Source organism: Glycine soja, chromosome 2 (assembly GCF_004193775.1).
Source record: "Glycine soja cultivar W05 chromosome 2, ASM419377v2, whole genome shotgun sequence".
NCBI lineage: Eukaryota > Viridiplantae > Streptophyta > Magnoliopsida > Fabales > Fabaceae > Glycine > Glycine soja.
In genome coordinates this window covers 3,351,541-3,373,402 of record NC_041003.1, presented here as the reverse complement: position 1 = coordinate 3,373,402, position 21,862 = coordinate 3,351,541, and the positions used below count along the sequence as shown (strand labels likewise).

Genomic DNA, 21,862 nt, shown 5'->3' with positions numbered 1-21,862 from the left:
TCCATGTATGTTTACACAAGTGATATTTGATAAATCTAATTAAAAGTTGAAAAATTAGTTAGAATAGTAGTTAAAAGTTTAAAGTTAATTTATTAAATTCATATATTTTAAAAAAAGTTAATAAAAAAATTGAATAAATATTTTAAGGATAAAAGAAAATAAAATATAAAAAGCTAAAAGTTAACATTTTAAAAAATACTATTTGAAGTAGCGCTCTTAAAAAACATTAAAAATCACTGATAAAATATTAAAAACTACTAAAAAAATGTTATAAACTACTTAAAAAAATTCATTTACCAAACAGTTAAATAAATTTTTTAACTAATAAAAAAATTAAAAATTAACTCAAGCGACTTACTAAAAATAACCATAATCTAGATGTACTTCTTTTATTCCTAAAAATAACCATAATTTCAAATTCTCTAAATCTGTTGATATCTTTCTTCTCACTAAATTTTATCATATTTGTCAACATTTTATCTTTGAACCTACTACTTCTACTTGACTATACTAAAATGAACCCTAATCATTTTATATTTTTAAAAATTTCTTTAATTTATGCTTATGGATAAACTTTCATTAAATTCTTTCCTTTTTAATACTCAAATCAATATTTTATAAGTGATCAAAGATAAATATTTTTAGCGATGTTCATGGGTCTAGATCAACTGGTGACCCAACCCAACTTGATCCAATCATATTGGATTAGATCTTCTACATGTTCAGATTAAATTCTAACTCAACCTAATTAAGATTTAATCATATACAAGTTGGGTAACAAAATTTATTTTTTCAATTCAATCCAACTCGATCAATTCAAATCATATAATTAAATTTATTATTATATATAAATTAATTATTAAATACAAAATACATTATTTTTTAGCTCATATTATTCATATATTTTTTTCCTTTATGAAATTGTTTTTTTTTATCTCTGTATTGATTTTGTTTATGTTTTCTCATGCTAACACAATACTTTATTTCTATCTAAAATAAAAATATTATATTAACATTGAAATCATTAATTCTATTATTCAAATATTATTACAATTTGATCTCTTTTAAGTCATTTAGTTATTATATACTTACAAAACTTTAAAGATAAATAAATTATTATTCTTAAAAAAATATTTTTTTTACAAAATATAAAATAATTTTTAAATATTCAAACACAATTAACCTAATTTAACTCAACCTATTTATAATCGAATTGGATTGAATTAAGTATGTAAAAAAAATTGCACAAACATGATCAAATCCAAGCAGTGAACATTCCTAAATATTTTTCTCTAAAGACATACTCCCCAAATAAATATTACCTTCCATCCTATAAAAAATAGTTGTAGTATATTTTATACTATAATTTATTTCTTATATAGGACAAGAGGTAATATTTTAATGCCTTCCCCTCCCTTGCTCTTATCTTTCTCTATAGTCTTTTTTTTTTACTTGATCAGAAATTACAACTATCTCTTAGTTCCCTGAATCACATACCGAACTTGTTTGCAATATGTGATCATTACGGACTAAAAATTTTTACATGTAAAAGAAATCAAAAATAGATTTTCGTGATCTTGTTCTCCAATGTTTGAACACATAAGAGAGATCTTATACTATTATTTCAATCTTATGCATTTTTCTCTCTATGGTTATAAATACAATCATATTTATATTTATTTAATTATCTGAAACTATGAAGATGCAGGGCAAGACAGTAATTGTCGAGGATATTCGTGTCTTTGAAACTGGAGACTGATTCAAAGGTAGTACGATGTTACCGCGTAGCTACACTGCACTGCACCCAAGTCACACTCTTTTTTCAACGAATTGAATTCTAAGCGTGGAAACAAAACACTTCAAAATTTTCAAAGTTTCTATCAGCAAGTTGTTGCGACCCTACCATACCATATTATTATTCGTGCTTGACTCGTTTACATGAGTTTTTTTTGTCTCAAACCTCATTGTCCCAATAAAATCAATCTTCACCTCCCCGTTCCCATTCCATAACTCCATTCTCTCACACAACTAACTTCAATTCAATTCAATTCTCATTTGCCAGTGCTTCTTCTTCTTCTTCTTCTTCTTCTTCTTCTATGCAGAGCAAAGCAAAGGTAAGAGCTAAGAACTTTCTCCAAAACTTCAAATAAAATATTTTTATGTGTAACAATATTTGCTTCGTGATCATATCGTTAAACAAACTAAGCGACATGCTATGCACAAGCGTTATTATTATTATTACCCTGATCGCTCTTGTTTGTTGTTTTTCTTTCTTGAAACCATCTGTTTTTGTTTTTGATCACTGGTTTGGTTCCTGTGGCGAAGACATGGGTTTGCTGGCACGTGTGGGGCCTGTTCTCTATGGATGATAAATGGGGTAGCTTTTCTTGTGGGGAAAGGTTTTTATTCCAACAACGGCTTTTTCTTCTTTTTTTCTTTCTAGAAGCTTTTTATTTTCATTAGCGAACAAAATAGAAAGGCAAATCACACAGCTGTTGTTTTTCACCATGTTATATATACATGTCAAATATTTGCTCATCCACTTTTAATAGAATTTCTTCTTTTAATCATATTATATTATCTAAACACAAGATCTTCTACTTGAACCAGCATAATATTTTCCCTATTTTATTAGAATGATATTAGATTATTTTATAATTTAATATAATTATTATTTTAAATTAATGTTTTTTAATTATTGTGAAGAAACTTATGAAATTTCATTTTGAAGAGGTTAGAGTTCATATTTTATTCTCTTCTTGCTTTTTTTTCTTTCTAAAAAATAGTTTATAAATTAATTTCACACTATTCAACCATCAATTTCTCGTTCAAAATCTATTGAGTTTGGAAGATTATTTTGTAAACAAGTGTTTTAAAAACTAAAAAACATAAATAACTAATTTTTCTTCTTCTATTTTAATCTTCTTTAACCTCTTCCTCGTTTCTATACTCTACTTTGTGTCTTGCACCACTTCCACCAATTATCTGAACAATTTTATTTCTCTCACTACCTTTGTCACCGGGTGATAATGATAAGTTAGTGGATTAACAGTGTGTCACTTAGGTAATTCAATGATATCTTACCTTTCTAAGCAAAATAACATGATTACGCTTGCTAATTGATACACTATTAACTTATGTAGACATCACTAATCTGGAGAATGGAGAAGTGATGGTTATTAATCCAAAGTGGGGTCTGGAGTGGGGTTGGGGTGGCTTCTATTCTGCACCTCATTTTTGAAACACTTGGTTTGATACTTAAAAATTTTCAGCATCATTCATACTTCATGAAAGTGTGAGCAAGTTAAAACTAGAGTTTTTTTTTACTGATGTATAATAAACAAGGGAAGAGAACCAAAATCTACCTTTCTAATAATGATTGCCAAAGCAAAAGTACTTTCTTTCATTCTTTGAGACTTCAAAGGATGGCAACAAAAAAGGTAAGTACCGACTTGAGTTTCTGCCCTCTTCCCTTCACATGTTAGAGGTTACTTTAGGAATGTTTTTTTTTCTGCCAGAAGCCCCTCTTTGTCTTCAACTTGCCTTTCTTCTCAGGAACAGAAAAGTTTTGGAATTCAATTTCACATCATATGGCATGAAATTTGAGCTATAATGGCGGTCTCCAACAATAGGTATTACTGTATTATTACCTCATAAGGTAGCTTGAGTTGAAACATGTTGTGACCATTTTATCGTAAGCATAACAAGCAGTTGTACCAAATAGATAAACTTGCTACTTGTTTTGATTTTGATTCACTAACAAAACTCAAAGCCATGGAACATGGAATGACCTTTTTTTTATCAGACATAGCTAACCAAAGATTCTAAACCCTCCTTTTTTTCCACAGTTCCTTGTGGATAGCCTACCAGAGAAAATGATTTAGATCGGATCGTCCCAAAAATGATGAAACAAGTCTCTCTCGTCTCTTATCAATGCAAATTTTTCCTTCTCATCAAGTTACTGCTACTATCAAAGACTGTAATAGCAGAACCAAGGGCCAAGACAGTCCTAACAACATGTGGTCATGAACTAGAGCACAATACTACTATCTTTGTTCCAAATTTTGTTGCAACTATGGAGAAGATCAGTGATGAGATGCGCAAAACTGGCTTTGGCACAGCAATTGTAGGGACAGGGCCTGATACTAACTATGGCCTTGCCCAGTGTTATGGAGATCTTTCATTACTTGACTGTGTATTATGCTATGCTGAGGCACGCACGGTTCTTCCTCAGTGCTTCCCTTATAATTCTGGTCGAATTTTCCTCGATGGTTGTTTCATGAGGGCTGAGAATTATAGTTTCTTTAATGAGTATTTGGGACCGGGAGACAGAGCTGTATGTGGGAACACAACAAGGAAGAACTCGAGTTTTCAAGCAGCGGCAAGACAGGCAGTTCTAAGAGCAGTTCAAGATGCACCTAACAACAAAGGATATGCCAAAGGGAATGTTGCTGTTGCAGGAACAACTAACCAATCTGCTTATGTTTTGGCTGATTGTTGGAGGACTTTGGATAAAAGGTCTTGCAAAGCATGTCTTGAGAATGCATCCTCTTCCATATTGGGATGCTTGCCTTGGTCAGAAGGGAGAGCGCTCAACACCGGTTGCTTCATGAGGTACTCAGACACAGATTTTCTTAACAAGGAGCAGGAAAATGGGAGTTCGTCAGGTAAATAAACTGTGCAGTTTTTTTCAGTTTACAGTTGAGTATCAAATTGTGGTAGGATTCAAAATCCTGCATTAAAAAATTTGAGTGATGGTGAATCTTGAGAATAGTTCATTTTGATGACTTGTGCAGGTAATGTGGTAGTGATAGTGATTGCAGTAGTCAGTTCGGTGATTGTTTCGGTGGTTGGAGTAACTATTGGAGTTTATATATGGAAACAAAGAAACATTCAAAAGAAACGAAGAGGTAATTGACTTATCTAAAAAATCTGAAACCAATAATGTCTACCTGCAAATTTTTAGTTTAAGCCAATCTGAGCCAAGTCAATGCAATTTGAGCCAAGTGAACTCACTTGAAACAAGGTTTTCTCGGTGCTTATTTTCTTCATTCACAAAATTCAAACCTTAAACCTTGCTTTACTAAGTACCTTGCCACTTAGACCACCAAACATTGGTTGTTTCTGTTGCATATTTATATGATAGTCCATGTCCTCTGAATCATAAATATTGTATATGAATTCTTTTATCTTTTGAAGAGCTTCACCTTGTCCTATAAAAAAATCGAGGAACCATCACGAGATACAGCACAACAACATTAAGGATATTTACTGATCTCAATCTTCATTCTGGTTTTCAGGTTCAAATGATGCAGAGAAGTTGGCAAAAACACTACAGAACAATAACTTGAACTTCAAGTACTCTACATTGGACAAGGCTACTGAATCTTTTCATGAAAATAACAAGTTAGGGCAAGGAGGATTTGGAACAGTTTATAAAGTAGTTCTCTTCTCTAAAGACCTACATCTCTATCATTCTACACATCAAAGCAATCTTACAATTTGCTATTGCAGGGAGTTCTAGCTGATGGAAGAGAGATTGCTGTGAAGAGATTATTTTTCAACAACAGACATAGAGCAGCAGATTTCTACAATGAAGTCAACATAATTAGTAGTGTGGAACACAAGAATCTAGTCAGACTGTTGGGATGCAGTTGTTCGGGACCTGAAAGCCTGCTTGTATATGAATTTCTACCCAACAGAAGTCTTGATCGCTACATTTTCGGTAATTACTGAACTGATGCAGTAGGCTTGACTGCTATTTTCACCTATAACACCTCATTCTGATCACTATAAGTGATTATCAATTCATCATAATGTGAACTAAATATAATATTTCTCAATTTATACATGGCAGATAAAAACAAGGGCAAGGAATTGAACTGGGAAAAGAGATATGAAATTATCATTGGGACAGCCGAAGGATTAGTTTATCTGCATGAGAACTCCAAAACAAGGATAATTCACAGAGATATAAAAGCCAGCAACATCTTATTGGATGCAAAGCTTCGTGCTAAAATTGCAGATTTTGGTTTGGCCAGGTCCTTTCAAGAGGACAAGAGCCACATAAGTACAGCTATTGCAGGAACTTTGTAAGTATCTTTTTATAAATCATAACATACTTTTGAACAAATCACAGTAGGAGGCAAAGAGGCAAGTGCTATTGCAGGAAACTGCAGTGTAGTACATCTGAAATAACCATTTACTCTTGGAACTGCAGGGGGTATATGGCTCCTGAATACCTAGCTCATGGTCAGTTAACAGAAAAGGCAGACGTATATAGTTTTGGAGTGTTGCTGCTAGAGATAGTCACTGCTAGACAGAACAACAGGAGCAAAGCATCAGAATATTCAGACAGCTTAGTTACAGTGGTCAGTTGCAGATTCCCTTGGTTGTTTTGTTCTGATTGTTGTTCAACTGTACATTGATTGTGGTAAGATAAGATAAATTACTGATGAAACAATTCTGTTCTTTCTTTTTTAACCGATATATTCGGGTAACATCAGGCATGGAAGCATTTTCAGGCAGGGACTGCTGAACAATTATTTGATCCAAACCTAGACTTGCAGGAAGATCACAATAGCAATGTTAATGTTAAGGATGAGATTTTAAGAGTGGTTCACATAGGACTTCTATGCACCCAAGAGGTCTCTTCTTTACGACCAAGCATGTCAAAGGCACTGCAAATGCTAACAAAGAAAGAGGAGGATCTTGTTGCTCCCTCTAATCCACCCTTCCTTGATGAGAGTACCATGGAACTTCATGACACAAGTGGTGACCCATTTTATCCTCTTACTGCACCTGATTCAATTGCCACTATGTCCCATAGCTCTTTTTATCCCAGGTGACCAAGAGAATGCAGAGAAAATCCCTGACATGACATGTCGGCAGCGCAGCTTGTGATTGGCAAATAACTTGGTCTGCCTCAGAAATCAGACCTATGTCACTTAAGGTTGTTAACAAAGCAATCGATCCTTTGCTATTTAAAATACATACTTAAGACACGGGGAGATTTTGAGCCAAATGTCCAATACGGTTATGGGAAGCAAACAGTGTATACTGTATAGTTCCATGATTAACATTATTAAACAATTTTAGATTAATCTGATATATGTAACAAGTCATAAATACTACGTTTGGATACAACTATTAATTCATTTGCGCAAGAATAGTTTTCAATGGGAAAAATATAAAGCAAAGATTGTAAGCTTTTAATATTTTGTTCTTTAATGAGTCCAAATCCAATGAGACAAAATGATTAAGCACTAGCATACTCGGAACGTTATCGAGAGGAACAAGGGGCTTTGAATGACAATGTACTGAAACATAGCAGTTCATAATGAATCAATCATGATAGAACCAACATTTGAGAAAGATCATGTGAAGAAAAATGAAAACATGACTGGAGCATTCCCTTGGAACATTTATCAAATAAAATTAACAAAATGCTGGGCAATAGGTCAGCTACTGTTAATTAAATAGTAATTAACAACAGGTTTTATGTTTTTACAACCAGAATAAAGTCCACATGGGGGGGGGGGTGCAATCCGTTCATAGATAAGATAATTCCATAAATCCCATCTAACGCTTAGCTACCAAACACCCCATGAGGCCTCCACCAATCTCATAATGTCGAGCAGCAGAAAATCCTACTTCCAAGGCAAGTTTCTCCAATTCCTTACCTGCATCACAGGAGTATTCTTATATTAGGCAATCAATCATGACAAAGTTCTACCTTCAATGGACATAATTTACTCTTCCCATTTGTATAAAGGGAATGTCGGTGTATATTTTTCAAAAAATAAAGGGGGTTAGTGTAGGAATAGATTAAAGCTCGGGAATTTACTCAATAATTTATATCAAGTAAAACAAGTCAAGCTCAAACCTTATATTTTAGGAAACATGCCAATTTTTTTTAAGATAAAGCATAGCCCTATATTAGACCAGCAGAAACAAAGGCAAGGCAAGTCATACCACCAAAGACCCAAGACACATAGCCAAACTCCTGTCATTCTATAGCAGAGAGAAGATATCATCTATAAATTAAGTCCTAAATATATCCAAGGTATGGAGAAAACAAGTGAGAGAACACAATTAAATAATCCTATAGAACAACTTCATAAAATATAATTAAGAGCGTTGAATTCTCTTATTGATAACTTACACTTGATCTGATAAAAACTTTCACTTGAAAACAAACCTGTTAAAAATTCTCTTATTGAACTTTTGAGGTATCTGTATTCCTCTGAAAGACCATAACCAGTGGCAACAGGGACAACAATATTGTCAATCATCCATTCCTAGCATAAGTAAATACGTGGGGGTTACCTTCAGTGCATCCACAAAATTGAAATTAAAAACAGAAAATTTATAAAAAAAAAAAAAAAAAAAGAGTGTAGAATATATGATATGATAATGGAGTTATAAGGTTGGTTTAGAAGTGAAGGGAGAAGGGAGGGGGTGAGAGGTCACTGTCATGGATTCGACTCCTCCCACTAACAAAAAACTAACAATTAGTAACTAACATTTGCCAATATAAAAAAAAATGATATGATGATATTCATTTACACATGTGGACTGTAAGTTTTTCTCTAAACATAGCAGAGTCAAACATGAATACATCAGTCCTGTCAAACTGATGAACAAAAAGGCATTGCTGAAAAGAATAAATTTATTTTCCTTTCACATATCTTGACTTTCAACCTCAAGCCAAGCCTTCCAATTTACTAAGAAGATCAGAAGAGTGACTACACTTGTTCAAAATGGAGCATTGCTGTGCCAATTATTATTATATCTAATATAAAGCAACTAGTAAGGCTAAGATATACCGTAAATGCAGAAGTTAGCAACTCATTGCTTTTATTAAAGTCCAGGATAGACACTGTAGAGCCTAGAAAGTAAAATAAACCATAGGATGTGTCAAATTTGTATAAACATCAATCTTTATATTAATGGGTTGAGATACAAAACCTACCAGTTTTTAGGACGCGGAAAATTTCTTGCATGGCCTTTTGCTTATCAACCACATTTCGAAGACCATAGCCCATAGTGATAGCATCAAACCAACCATCAGAAAATGGCAAGTCAAGAGCATCACCTTCAACCCACCTATCTTGCAACAAACCATTAAACCTTCCCATATCACCAATGGTACTAAGATACAACACAATCGCAAAAGAACTCTACTATAAACACCGCTAATAGCTTTATAATACACAAAAAAAAAAATGTTGAAGAATCAAATGTGGACAAAGAGTTAAAAAATTTCTCCAAGTTATATAATTTAATGTCTGCATACTGCAAAATTTACCCATTCTCACTCGATATTTGTGAAGCAATTCTTTGAAAGTGATTCCTGCCGAGATGAGGCAAACAATAGCTGATCCTTCGAGAAATCAAGACCAATCACCTACACCCGAAAACATTTGCACAATCATAATTTCACTACAATCGCTGTAAAATAATAGAATTTAATTTAAATGTACCAACAGATTACCGTGTAAAAGGTTTTTACAGTCACTCAATCATAATATAATCATGTAAGATAAGTTTTTTAACATAATAGAGTAAATAAGCTATCCACAGATATTAAATCCTTTTACACTTATCATTCAATCACAAATCATGTGTTAAGTTTGACTTTTATAATAGATTTAATTACTTATATGATCCCATAAAATTTTTCCTTTTAGTTTCTATACTCAGAAACATCTCATTCTAGTTTCTAGACATACTATTTTTAATTTAAAAGAGATTAAAAATGAAATGTGTTGAGACTAAAAGAGGATATTTTTAAATAAAAAGATTTTTCTTTTGCAACTATCAGAACCAATAATTAAACCTTTACAATAAGTCAGTGATTTCTGATTAATTAATTGTTTACTTTCACAGTGCACCTCCATTAAACTCATAATAGCTACTTGGAAGTCATGTGAAAGGTGATTCCGATTGATTGACACAATGCATGGTAATTAAACTGGTGAGGACGATAATAATAATAATAACAACAATAATAATAATAAACTGTCAATGTTTTTACAGTGTAAATTAATTATAAATCTTGCAATGTAGTATGACTTATAACTTAATTAAAAAAAAAAATATGAATTGGTAGAGAACCTTGCCATGAGAGCCAACTTGATCGGACAAGAGAAAGGACAAATCCCCACTTCCACAGCACACATCCAACACACGGTCTCCCATTTTCGCTCTACACGAAATTAAGAAATAAGAAATAAATAAATTTAGAAGAGAATGAAAATGTGGATAGCAATAGCATACCCAGTCCAGGACACTGCCATTCGCTTCCAAATCCGGTGTTGGCCAAGGCTCAGCAAATCATTCAGCTATCCAAACACACAAACAGAAACGGCGTAAGTTATCAAGAGACCATAGCAGAAAAGAAGAAAGGCACTAATGGTGGCGCACGTTATCATAGACAGGAGCAATGCGGCTAAACAGCGCCCGCCGCTCGTTGGAGTTGGCGCATCGAATCAACGTCGGTCGGAAACTGGAAGATGTTGAAGGAACAAACGTCATCGCCATGTGGCATCTGCTGCAGTTTCGACATCGTTTGGGAATCACTAATTTAAACTATTCATCTAATCGCACGTGTGATGTGTTGTGTTACCCAACAACTTAACAGGCTTCGTGGCCCGACCCATGAGCCTATGGTATGGATTGTGTCCCAAAACTTGTCTTTTTACAATGTCTAAAGTGTGTGCTTGCTTATTTTTATTTTTATTACTCCTTCAGTTTTAAGAATATAATTAATTTATTGCATTTTAAAAAATATATATTAGATAATTTTATAATATATTATTTATCTCTCTAATTAATGATATATTTATTCTTCCTATATACTATTTTCACTAAATATTGATTAAAAGTAATCTTGAAAAATAAAAAATATTTAATACAACATTAATTTTATTAAAAAAAACATTATTTTGGAAAAAAAAATATCTAAAATGTCATATAATTCGAAACGGAGAAAGTACCTCTCAAAGAAAGCTTAAACAATGGTTGATTGTTGATAATGTTCCATGATGTGTAGCAAGTAATAATTAACATTTACGGCATTCAATATTTTGTGACTTCCATCTATTAGTATTAATTAGAATTAACATGTAGTATTTACTGATTAGAAAAGAGAGTGTCATAATAAATAAAAAAAGGATAAAAATTATTTAGTCTTAATATTATCTATTTCCGCTCACATTGATTGGGCCAATTTTTTACAATTCTAATTTCTAAAAGAAATTAGACTTTCACTTTCAGATTTGAACTTAGATTCAAATTTTCTATGCATCTGGATTCAAAATTTTAACTTGAGAAACGTAATTCAAAGAATTTTAAAAAAAAAATTATCTAAAATTCATTGTTTGAATTTTTTATTAAGAATTTAAATTTTTAAAATTTTAAAACATAATTTTAAATAACTAAAAATATAGAATTTTAATTTCCTTCTAAAAGGTGAGAAATTAAAATTCTTTTTTTAATAGAACCTTCCAAAACATTCACGTATTTCTTTTATCACATTCATCCTCTTTTCCATCTGAGAGGTCTGAGCTCGCAGAGCGTCGATCAAGTGTAGACGTAGAAAGATACATAGAACTACATCCACTATACGCAGACCAACCATATATTCTATTCTTTTTACATTCATTTTCTTTCATCTCACAATTTTATTTTATTTTTATTCAAATACAAAATTTTAAAAATAAAAAAAATTCAATTGAAATATTTAAAATTCTTAAAATTTAAAATTTTTTAGAATTTAAAATTCATTCGTCCAAACATATTTTAAAAGTTGTCTAAAATCTAATTTGTTAGATACCTATTTAATTAATTTTAAATCCCTCTAAAACTTTATGTTTTTTTATTCTTATATTTCTTTTATTATTTGTAGTCTCATATTTTTAATCATCAATATTAGTCCTTAGAGGGAATAAATATACGCAATAGCTCTTAGGAGGGACTAATACTGATGAATAAAAATGAATAAAATACTAAATATGATAAAAAAAACTTCACAAAGACTAAAAACAAAATCTTCACAAATGCAATAGTTGACTTGCTGCAAATTTCGTACTAACTTTGCAGTTTAATTTCTGATCTACCTATAAACATTTAAAAGTATTAATACTTTTCAGGGTACATTTTTCATGTTTTTCTACATAAAATAGTAATACTTTGATTGCTTTCACACATAATATGCTTTTCAAACATTAGTATAGATATCCACAAAAATCCAGTTAACCATAAACTATCTATTGATACATTGATAAATGCAAAGTGACAAATTAATTAATGCAACGGCAATGAGCTAGAATGGGAGAAGAACCTTGAACCAAAGTATAAGTGTTAATTCACAATGTCAGTAGTTATTTATCAAGAATACTATTATGATCATTTCCCTTTTCCTTCATGGGAAAGTAATAAGCATTTTACTGTCAGTAATCTGCTTTTAATTTAGAATTTACAAAAAAGAAAATACAAGCAATAATTAATCGGGATATACATTTGAAAATATCATGTACATGCACCTCATTCATTCATCAGCAAGGATCCGTCCGTTAAAATTTTCCATCATAGAAAACTGCATATTCTCTGATGGTTTCCAATGACGTTTTCTTTGGTTAATAAACCAATTGTTAATTTGCTTCTGGTCCAGCCCTGTTGACTTAGCCAGTTCAATCTTATCAGCTTCCTATAGATGATCAAGTAAAACAAAATACAAGTTTAATAATATTAAAAAAATGATATTTGTATAATAATTCATACAACCAACATTTTTTATGCTTATCTTTTTCCTACACATCATTTGTTACATGTTTTAATGATGAATAGAAATAGATGCAAAAAGTAATGTTATATAAATTGTTGCATGAATTTATAGTATATGTATCATATCTCAATAATATACAGTTGATATATATGAAAATTATATTCACCATTTTGCAGGGGAAAGTAAAACACAAGAATTGAAATATTTACCGTAGGGTAAGGCCATTTGTAGTGAACATTCCACCATTGAAGCAATGCTTGTCTTGCTTCCTTTGGAAGCTTACCCTTCTTTTTCTTCTTTGAAAACTCGAGTTTCAAAGTACCGATGTGACTCCCAAACTTTCGTAAAAGCCTATCCTTGAGCTCACGATCTTCACCCTTTAATTGGCCATCTTGAGCATCACCATCTCCGGTACTCAAATCTTCGTCCGAAGACACACCCCCATCATCTAGCCAAACAATAGCAATATCAAAATCATTCAAGGGATACGACTTCGAATTTACAATAATATAAAAGTTAAATTATTTGTTGTAAAATAAAAATTAGTTACAAAAAAATGCAAAATATAAGAACAATTATAAAAAAAAAAGAGAATCCTATATGAAATTGTGATGCATAAATATAACAAATAAAGTAAATATACTTGTCGAACATTTTTCTTATATCATTCAATCACAAATTGTTATATATGATAAATTTGGTTAACATCTATAATATCTTGAAAGGCATATTAACAATAATTTTTAATTAATTGTTGATGTAAATTTTATGCATTAGTACATTCAACTCAAAAAGTAACATAACAACATACAAGTTTAAAATGAAATTCAATAACAGAAGGTACAAGGTTTTATTTTATAATAATATCAATATAAACTATGGTACAAGGTTTTATGTTTTATAATAATAGTAATATAAACTAAGGTACAGGGTTTTCTTTTATAATAGTACTATCGATATAAACTAAGTAATAATAGGTCAAATCCCTCGTCAAAACTTACTAACTTACTTCAAGTTAGCCTAAGTCAAACCCTAAGTGAGTATGTTATGTCATTTGAAAAACCTTTTAATCAAGCTATTTGTTGGTCCAAATGAAAAGACTATTAATTATCCTTAAGCTAAGTCTATATTAAGGGGAAAAAACACTCAGACTGAGTAAGCAGTGGATTTGACTCAAATTAGATACGATCCACCAAACTTTTCGGATACTTAAAACATCTTTAATAAGAATTATTAAGCTAGATTTTTTAGCTCAAAAACTCATGTTCATCAAATTTATTATTATTTTTGCTCAAGAGTTTTCCATTCTAAAAATTGGATTCCAAGGAAAGAATTCTCAAGAAATTCACTTTGGTATATATATATATATATATATATATATCATTTTATAATGTCACTTGAGATAAAAGAAGGGTGATGTTTTTTATTTTTTTTGTCCAAGTAAAATTCAAGAACTAAAATTAGATTTTACCACTAGAACAAAAATAACAAAAATTCTTAAATCCTATATAATATCACCCTAAAAAATGATCCAAGAACCTAAAATAAATTCTTCCCTTAAAAAAGTTCATGGGGTCCCAAAAGATTTGTTTTAAACCTAACAAAATCTGCATAAAAAAAACCTAACAAATTGTCGTATTAAAAGTAAATAATAATATTATCATTATAATAAAATCTTACTACAATATTTTGAATTTATATATTTATGAATGTATTAAAACATGAAGCTGATTTCCACATATATTTACATTTATCAACCTACTTATAGAAGCAAGCTTCTATTACAAAATAGTTTTTTAATTAAACATTAAGAAATAAGTAAAATAAATTTTAAAAAAATTACAAATAGTTTTTAATTAAAAATTAAAAAATACTGGATTTTTTTAATTTTTAAATCAAACCTTAGATCAAATAAGTAAGACCCAAACCTTTAGATTTCAAAAAATACTTAAAACCTTATAAAACCAAACCTATTCCATTTCCATCATTAATTATCTCATTTCCATCCTGAACATAAATTAATCTTGAGAGAAACTTTTGTCACTCATGATTTCTTCTGAGCAGATTATCTCAAAGGCGATCGAATAATGGTTAAGTACAGGGCTACTAGCCCACGAGCACCCACCCACAAATTGCTTCTGACACCCACTCAATCCGACAAGGATTTGACCATCGCATGAGAGTACACTGTACAACCAGACCAGATCAGACCAGAGCAGACCTAGGTTGGAAAGAAATAAAATAAAAGAAAGTAAAGAAAAACATCAATGTCAGTGCCCGGTTCCATCCATTGTCACTATGGCCCTAACCAGAGAGAGACTCAAAGCTTCCAACGAGGCACACCGTACAGCATCATCACAGCCCTAGTTATTACACTTCAGTTTCCTTAATTACCCATTTCATAAACCTTCACATCTTAATCTTTTCTCTGTTAATACAATTTTTTTATTCCTACAAATCAAATTCGAGTTACAACAACTCACACACAGGTCACGTATCATTTTCAACCAATCAATCAAACTAAATTTATCTTTCTCTCTTTATTCATACAATACATTTAAGTAAATAATAAAGACCTTCCTACGGCTTGTAGTACCCCAAAACAAATGTCCAATACCAACAAGATATGGCAGATAGCAGGATTTCAGAAGTATAATAGAGATTCAACTCTAGCTATGTGTACGAAAAAAGACTTTAAGTGATCTTTCAGTCTCCAAAAGAAATTAGTGTCCCTATTATAAAGAATATCCTTGATTAATAACAAAAAACGCCTGAGGAACACACTACTAAGTACTAACGAGAGAATTAAGTCTCAGCTTTAACTATGCATGATAATAGGGTTGCTTTGTTCACAAAGAGGGACCCCATTTATAAAAAAGATGAGGCATTTGGGGATCGAAAAGTGTTACGCATCATGCAAATGACCAAGGGGTCAATGGCAGAGGCCCACAAGATAACAAAATATCGGAGAATGGCAATGACACGCAGCGGCAAGAGCAGTGGGGAAGGTATATACATATTACATACATGGCAATGACATGAACGTTCTATCTTCAAAGAAAAAAGAAAAAGCTGTAGCAAAAATCACAGCGAATTCTGCGGGAGTGCATGTGAAAGCTATGACTCTTTGATCACCCGCTGCACACGGGATTTTTCTAAAAGGTCCTAATTAATATTTCATCAGAAACCACCAGCTTCCAACTCTTTCCCTCACATTCTCCATGCTTATTATATGTAGTTATCAAAATCCTAAGATGTCGAAGAAACAAATAAAGAAACCATAACGTACAAATGAAAAAAAGTCCAAATTATTTTGGAGATTCGAGAACTTGAGTCCTTTCAGAACCACCATAAAAATGTATAAAATGTGTTTTATATATGAACATAAAAATGAAGCTGAAAGCCCTTCGTGTAATAGATACCACCTATCCAGCAGCATGATATTTTGCATATGATTTCTGCATCACTGTAATTTAGGCACCCGCAAAAGCAAATCCTCTAGGGTTATCAATTCCTTAACTTAAATCTTTCAGAATATAAATAAATATTAACTTAGAAGGCAAATTAATGTTGCACTACGTAGACACAAAACAGGGAGACGCTATGCTTATGATCTTATCATATCTCTTGGACTTAAAAAGTCAAAACATCCAAGCCACTAAACACGGTCCAATATAAATACATACATGATAGCACTACTTGTGGTTTTGAAAGTACTAAAATTATAATTAACACGTGTGAAATAAAATTTCTCCATTTCACAAAATTTCCGAAATGAACAATGCCACCAATACACTTTTTAGTTGGTGAAAAATTCATGTTAGATCCACTAAATCATGCAAGACTCATTCCCTATTTTAACACGTCCAACGTAAAATTCATTTAATAATAAAAAATGTGTTGAAAAATAGTACTACAAAAGAAGTGTGATGTTAGGATTTCAATACTCCAATTCCCTAACATCCGATGCACTCACCATTTTACACCTGCCATAGATTCACCAGATGATTGAGGACGGAGCAATAGTGAACTTTTGTCCACTATAAAATAAATAATGAACACACAACGGAAGTGCAAAGAAACCTACTAATAGTAGGCTATCAACGGTTATTAAGTATTTTTATCTTTACTATAACATACTACATTCATGATTAAACAGTTATGTGATTGCAAAAGATCATAAAATAAGACGGAGGACATGAATGAATAACTAATATATATTTTCCATTCCTTTTCATTTCAACCCACTATTTCCTTCATATCCAACTCTTAATCTAAAGCAATTACTTTAATTATGTCTAAAACCTGGAGGTATTAGATTTTTTTTAGCACTTTACTGATGCCTTCAGTCAGGGAAAAAAAACCTTCGGTTAATTACACACTTCAATGACATCATGAGCAACAAAAAACATCCATTCGACCGTATGCTGAAAAAACACATCAGAGTGTAAAATATCACAATGTTCATGCCCATTTAGAGGCCTAATTGAGTAAAACTTTTATTTAAATGGATCATTTAGGAATCACACTAGATATTCAAGTTGTTTGGGACGATCTGGAAAAGGCATACATTAAAAAGCACAGCATAATCAACCATGATAGAGGTCAAAAAATATGGGAAGAATTTAAAACATTTGTGGCAATTACTATGCTTCTCCTGTATTTGGTCTATTTTACTACATAGGAATGAAATTATCTTCAAGAATTATACTATAAATTAATTGGAACAAAGTATTGCAACTAATCAAAGTTGAAGCTGGAGTTGGATCAAGTCAAAAGTTTCAGGTTCTTCATCTTTTGTCGGGTGATATTTAAACCAAATGAGTTTTTTTTATTTTTTATCTATGCCTAGGAGGTCAAAGAGTTTAGGAAATATATAAATGTAAATTATTGTCGACGTTCTATTTGAAAATGGCTGGGAGAACCTTTTATACTCCTTCCCAATAAGATTTTGACTAATAAAAGAAATAAACCAGAGCCAACAATGCCTCACTAATGCAAAGAATAAGCATAAGTTTGTCACAAGTACATGTCAATCCAAGAACCTGAAAACTTGCTTCTAAGAAAATACCAGATCCAATTTGACACAGTGATTGCAGTACGTGTACAAGAAAAAGTAGAAAGAAGAAATTTAGAAGCAAAGGATTTCACATCCTGTCAACTTAGCTTTTGAGGCAATCGCTAAAGGAATATAGGTAGGCAAAAAGCATAATGAAGGAGAATCCATCAAATTAAGGATGCAACACAAAGCAACTTACAAATGAAAACATCAACCCTGAAAAGGTAATCTGTACTTCCAGGTATAAATAGTAATATTTGCCAACCTTAACCAACCTGATGACCAATGACCACCCTTTTTAACATTAAAAAATATCAAAATATAGTATTAGAATCCACACTGCATTCCAGCCTCCACACTTAGCAAAACGGTATGGGAATTGTTACTGATCTTTCTGGCGGGGCTAAAATTCAGTAACCAAAATAAAATTCTACAATAATAAAGTTGACAACCCCAAAATAAATATTTGACACATGCCTATGTTCAACTTCAACATAGGGTAAAATATTATATAAAGAAACATGATCACGGATTGAACAGAGAATGAGAGAGAACAAGATCTGAAAGAAATTGAAGTAAAGCATCAATTTACAATCAGCTGAGTCCTTTAGATTAAAACCTCATTTTACAGTAAATTCGCAAAATTAATTTTCTTCAACAAAAGCATGAACAAACAGGATAATCTAACTTCAATAATGTTGAGCTCATTCTTTTTTCTAATTTTACTAACCAACAAGATAACCCAAAGCAACTAAATTTCGATTATTTTAAGAAAAATCTGACATTACTTTAGCTTCAGACAGATAATCAGCCCTTAGACAATTCCCCATGAGCATTTTTTTTATCTCCCAACAACATGCATCACCTGTGCTCTATTGGAACTCGATACATTAATAAAGTATGAAAGCAGAATCATTGCATGCTATTACTGTCAGATCATGTGTAAATCTAATCCAAAATGGGTACATTAGAAGGTTATACTAATATTTAAATTACGTTATTATCATAATAAGTCTTTGAAACGTGTAAGTTTCATGTGTGCTGGAAGAAAGAAGAAAGTAGTTCATCTCAAGCAATGAGCATTTGGATGCCGAATTAATAATTCACACATATGAATCACAACAGATATCATATACTAGTACTATATCATATAATTTCTAGTTTCCAATACTACAAATTATAGATAGCATTTCTGCTATATTCCACAATATAATATTAAGCCTGAGAGTATACTTTTTTAGCCTCTAATGTTCATGATAAATAAAAGAATATAAGTTTGACAAATGATTATCAGATAACAATTTGAATTTAATATCTAACAAAAAATAATCCTTATAAATAAAATTTAGGTGTCAACGCAAGTAAAACCACGGCCTTCAAAATATTCACTACCAGCATTTGTTTCTGAGTTGAATAGCTAGCTAGGGAAGCAAAAAGAAAACAAACCTTTTATCAGGAGAAATGTTCTCCAACAATTAGAGAACCAAAATATACCAACTGGAGAATATCGATCAAACCAGCGGGCATAAACATTACTCGAACGAATTTTCTGTGGAAGATTTTCAAACAGAAAGTTGTTCAAAATATGCATGCACTTACAAGCCTATACATATTGGGGAGCTGAAAGGGGCGTCAAAAGGACCAAAGTAGTAAGGAAAAACATTTAAACTCAAGGGTGTTTGAAAAACCAACAATCATCTATTGTTTGGTCAGTGTCTTAAATCGAGGCCACTATTTGAGATGTCATTTAAGAACATCTGCAATGTCAAAATTGAAGGGCCAGATGCCAGATGCAGAAGACCGTTGCTCGTCAAACTTGACACATTCGCAAGCAGGAAAAGCATAAAAGAAAAATAAAATGAGATTAAAAAAATATTAGAAACTAAGAAAAGCGTGCGGAGAGAACAACTCCAAGGCCAAACAAAACAAACCACACAAGTCCATAGAAGCTAGCAATTAATTCGGAGACCCGTATAAAGAAGGAACTGAAAAAGGCGAAAGGCTCAAACAGCATTACTACTACCCCGGAATGACCAAACAACCAAACTTTTTTCTCCTACTATGACGAAAGAAGCCATGGATTACTGTCTAACAGTGAAAGCACACAAAGAAAGTTACATACATTAACAGCGAGAAGCCAGCAGCAGCACAGTCATACATAAACACTAATCCATAGGAAAGAGAGAGAAGTGTTAGGGTTTCCCTTTCCTTTTTGTTTTCTTTCTAGTACACTCTTCGTAAAAAAGCTGTGTGTCATGTCTCCATCTCATTCTCACAAGCACATATTTGCTGCCAACTTATAAGACTATTTCTGTGAGGTTTATTCATGCATGTTCTCAGCCAATGGTTAAACAACCAAGAGATAAGGACCAGGCACATCAAAGAAAGCAACCAAACATGAAACATTGTTCATTGCTCCATGTGTGGCTTAATTAAGAGTACTTCTTTTTTGGTCCAAATCACATGTTCAAAACACGTATACTAAGAACTCAAACTCAAACTTAAGATTTGGTTAAACTGAAACAATTTTTTGTCCATTGATACATGCGTCATCGATGTGCCAACTGGTTATACTATTACTACTTAAGACCCAAAACTCGAGCTGCATATACCCTGAGCTCGAATTAGACCACTGATTAAACTGAAATAAATTTGTAAGTTATCCACGCGCTTGAAGTGCTAAGGGTACTATTACTAGAACAGCTTCCCAGCGTTTATTAAAACCTTATCGTTTTTTTTTTCTCTTTGTAAAAAGCAGCACAGATATCAACGAAGGAACATCGAGTTCCGAAATTATAATTAATAGCACTAGCAGTGAGCAAGAGCTTACAGCTAGTAAGACACTGAAGAGAAAGAGGGAGAGAGAAGAACAAACCAGAAACGTTGGAAACGGAAGCACCAGTGCAGAGATGGCTGAGCTGCATTTCGATCTTGTTGAGGAAAGTGGTTGCTTCATCAAAAGGGCGAGCCAAGTCGGATTTATACTTCACCAACATGTCGCAGTAGGCTTCCTGAAACCAGAAAAAAAAATGGATAATCGGAAACACAATCTTGACGAAAGTTGTAATAATAATATATATAGATTATAAATATATATATATATATATATATATATGTATATATATTTGTGTGCGTGCGTGTGCAGAGAGAAAGAAAGGGGGGACCATGAATTCGTCAAGCTCGGGATCGGCTCCAAAGCACGTGGAAGAAGAAACGGCGTCGCTCTTGCACGGGTCATTTTCTCGCCGGATTTCCTCCAACAAGCGCGCGATTTCCGGAGGCGCCCCAACCTGCAACAGCAGCATCCGTAACACAAAAAAAAGTTTGTTATAACCGTTTTTTTTTCTTCCTCCGAGAAACGTTTACAAATTGTTGCAACTAATTTTAACGAGTTTGTTATGCACCTTCTGACACTCGATGTAAGCTTGGAGGAGGCGAGGGTAGTGAGGGTGAGAGGCGATTTTGGCCTTCATGACAGTGGTGGCTGCCACGTCATCTTCCTGCTGCCGGTGAATTCCGGCGGAGGAGGAGAAGAACTCGTCGGATCCGAACAGCGGAATCCGGCCGGCGGCGAGGAAGTCGTGGTGGTAGTCCGGCGGGAAAATCAGATTCTCCGGCGTCATGAGAGCCTTGTCGGCGTACTCCGCCGGCACTCCGTACATTCCATCCATAACCAGCAGCGACACGAAACGAAACGCTGCGTTTGCTTTGCTTCGTTCCTTACCAGAATTTCTGGAACCTTTTTCTGGTTATGCTGCCACTGCCCGAGACAGCTAGTCTTCAAGGAGAAGGAAATAAGTAACACCCAAAAAATATATATAATAATATTAACATTTTATTATTATTATTATTATTTTAGATTTAATAGATTCTATACTTATCACTTTTAATTTTTATATTTAATAAGTAGATTTGTTGATTTTTTAAGAGATTAAAAAATTTACTTATTAAATTTTAAGAATTAAAAAATTTACTTGTTAATTATAAAAATTAAAAGAAATAAATTTAAAAAT

General features: G+C 32.4%; 3 protein-coding genes across 6 annotated transcripts; 1 reads left to right on the top strand and 2 right to left on the bottom strand.

The window, feature by feature from the left end:
- Positions 1–1,916: 1,916 nt before the first annotated feature.
- Positions 1,917–7,166, top strand: LOC114380481 (cysteine-rich receptor-like protein kinase 2). Of its 4 annotated transcripts, none has more exons than XM_028339561.1 (9): positions 1,917–2,114; positions 3,556–3,632; positions 3,849–4,667; positions 4,797–4,910; positions 5,301–5,440; positions 5,515–5,725; positions 5,858–6,092; positions 6,221–6,371; positions 6,507–7,166. In XM_028339561.1, exons 3-9 carry the CDS (start codon positions 3,902–3,904, stop codon positions 6,846–6,848), a joined length of 1,959 nt encoding a protein of 652 aa, XP_028195362.1. In that variant the 5' UTR covers positions 1,917–2,114; positions 3,556–3,632; positions 3,849–3,901; the 3' UTR covers positions 6,849–7,166. The 4 variants fall into 4 exon arrangements, with proteins under 4 accessions (XP_028195362.1, XP_028195376.1, XP_028195367.1 ...); XM_028339566.1 differs by lacking the exon at positions 1,917–2,114 and adding an exon at positions 2,887–3,440; XM_028339575.1 differs by lacking the exon at positions 3,556–3,632.
- A 215-nt stretch (positions 7,167–7,381) lies between these two features.
- Positions 7,382–10,578, bottom strand: LOC114380496 (2-phytyl-1,4-beta-naphthoquinone methyltransferase, chloroplastic-like). Its single transcript, XM_028339586.1, has 8 exons — positions 10,429–10,578; positions 10,282–10,346; positions 10,120–10,210; positions 9,321–9,409; positions 8,975–9,108; positions 8,829–8,890; positions 8,201–8,300; positions 7,382–7,682 (listed from the first exon to the last, which is right to left on the bottom strand). Exons 1-8 carry the CDS (start codon positions 10,543–10,545, stop codon positions 7,582–7,584), a joined length of 759 nt encoding a protein of 252 aa, XP_028195387.1. The 5' UTR covers positions 10,546–10,578; the 3' UTR covers positions 7,382–7,581.
- A 1,746-nt stretch (positions 10,579–12,324) lies between these two features.
- On the bottom strand, positions 12,325–21,638 carry LOC114380472 (homeobox protein knotted-1-like 6). Its single transcript, XM_028339551.1, has 5 exons — positions 21,254–21,638; positions 21,014–21,139; positions 20,725–20,860; positions 13,000–13,238; positions 12,325–12,712 (listed from the first exon to the last, which is right to left on the bottom strand). Exons 1-5 carry the CDS (start codon positions 21,518–21,520, stop codon positions 12,554–12,556), a joined length of 927 nt encoding a protein of 308 aa, XP_028195352.1. The 5' UTR covers positions 21,521–21,638; the 3' UTR covers positions 12,325–12,553.
- Positions 21,639–21,862: the final 224 nt, after the last annotated feature.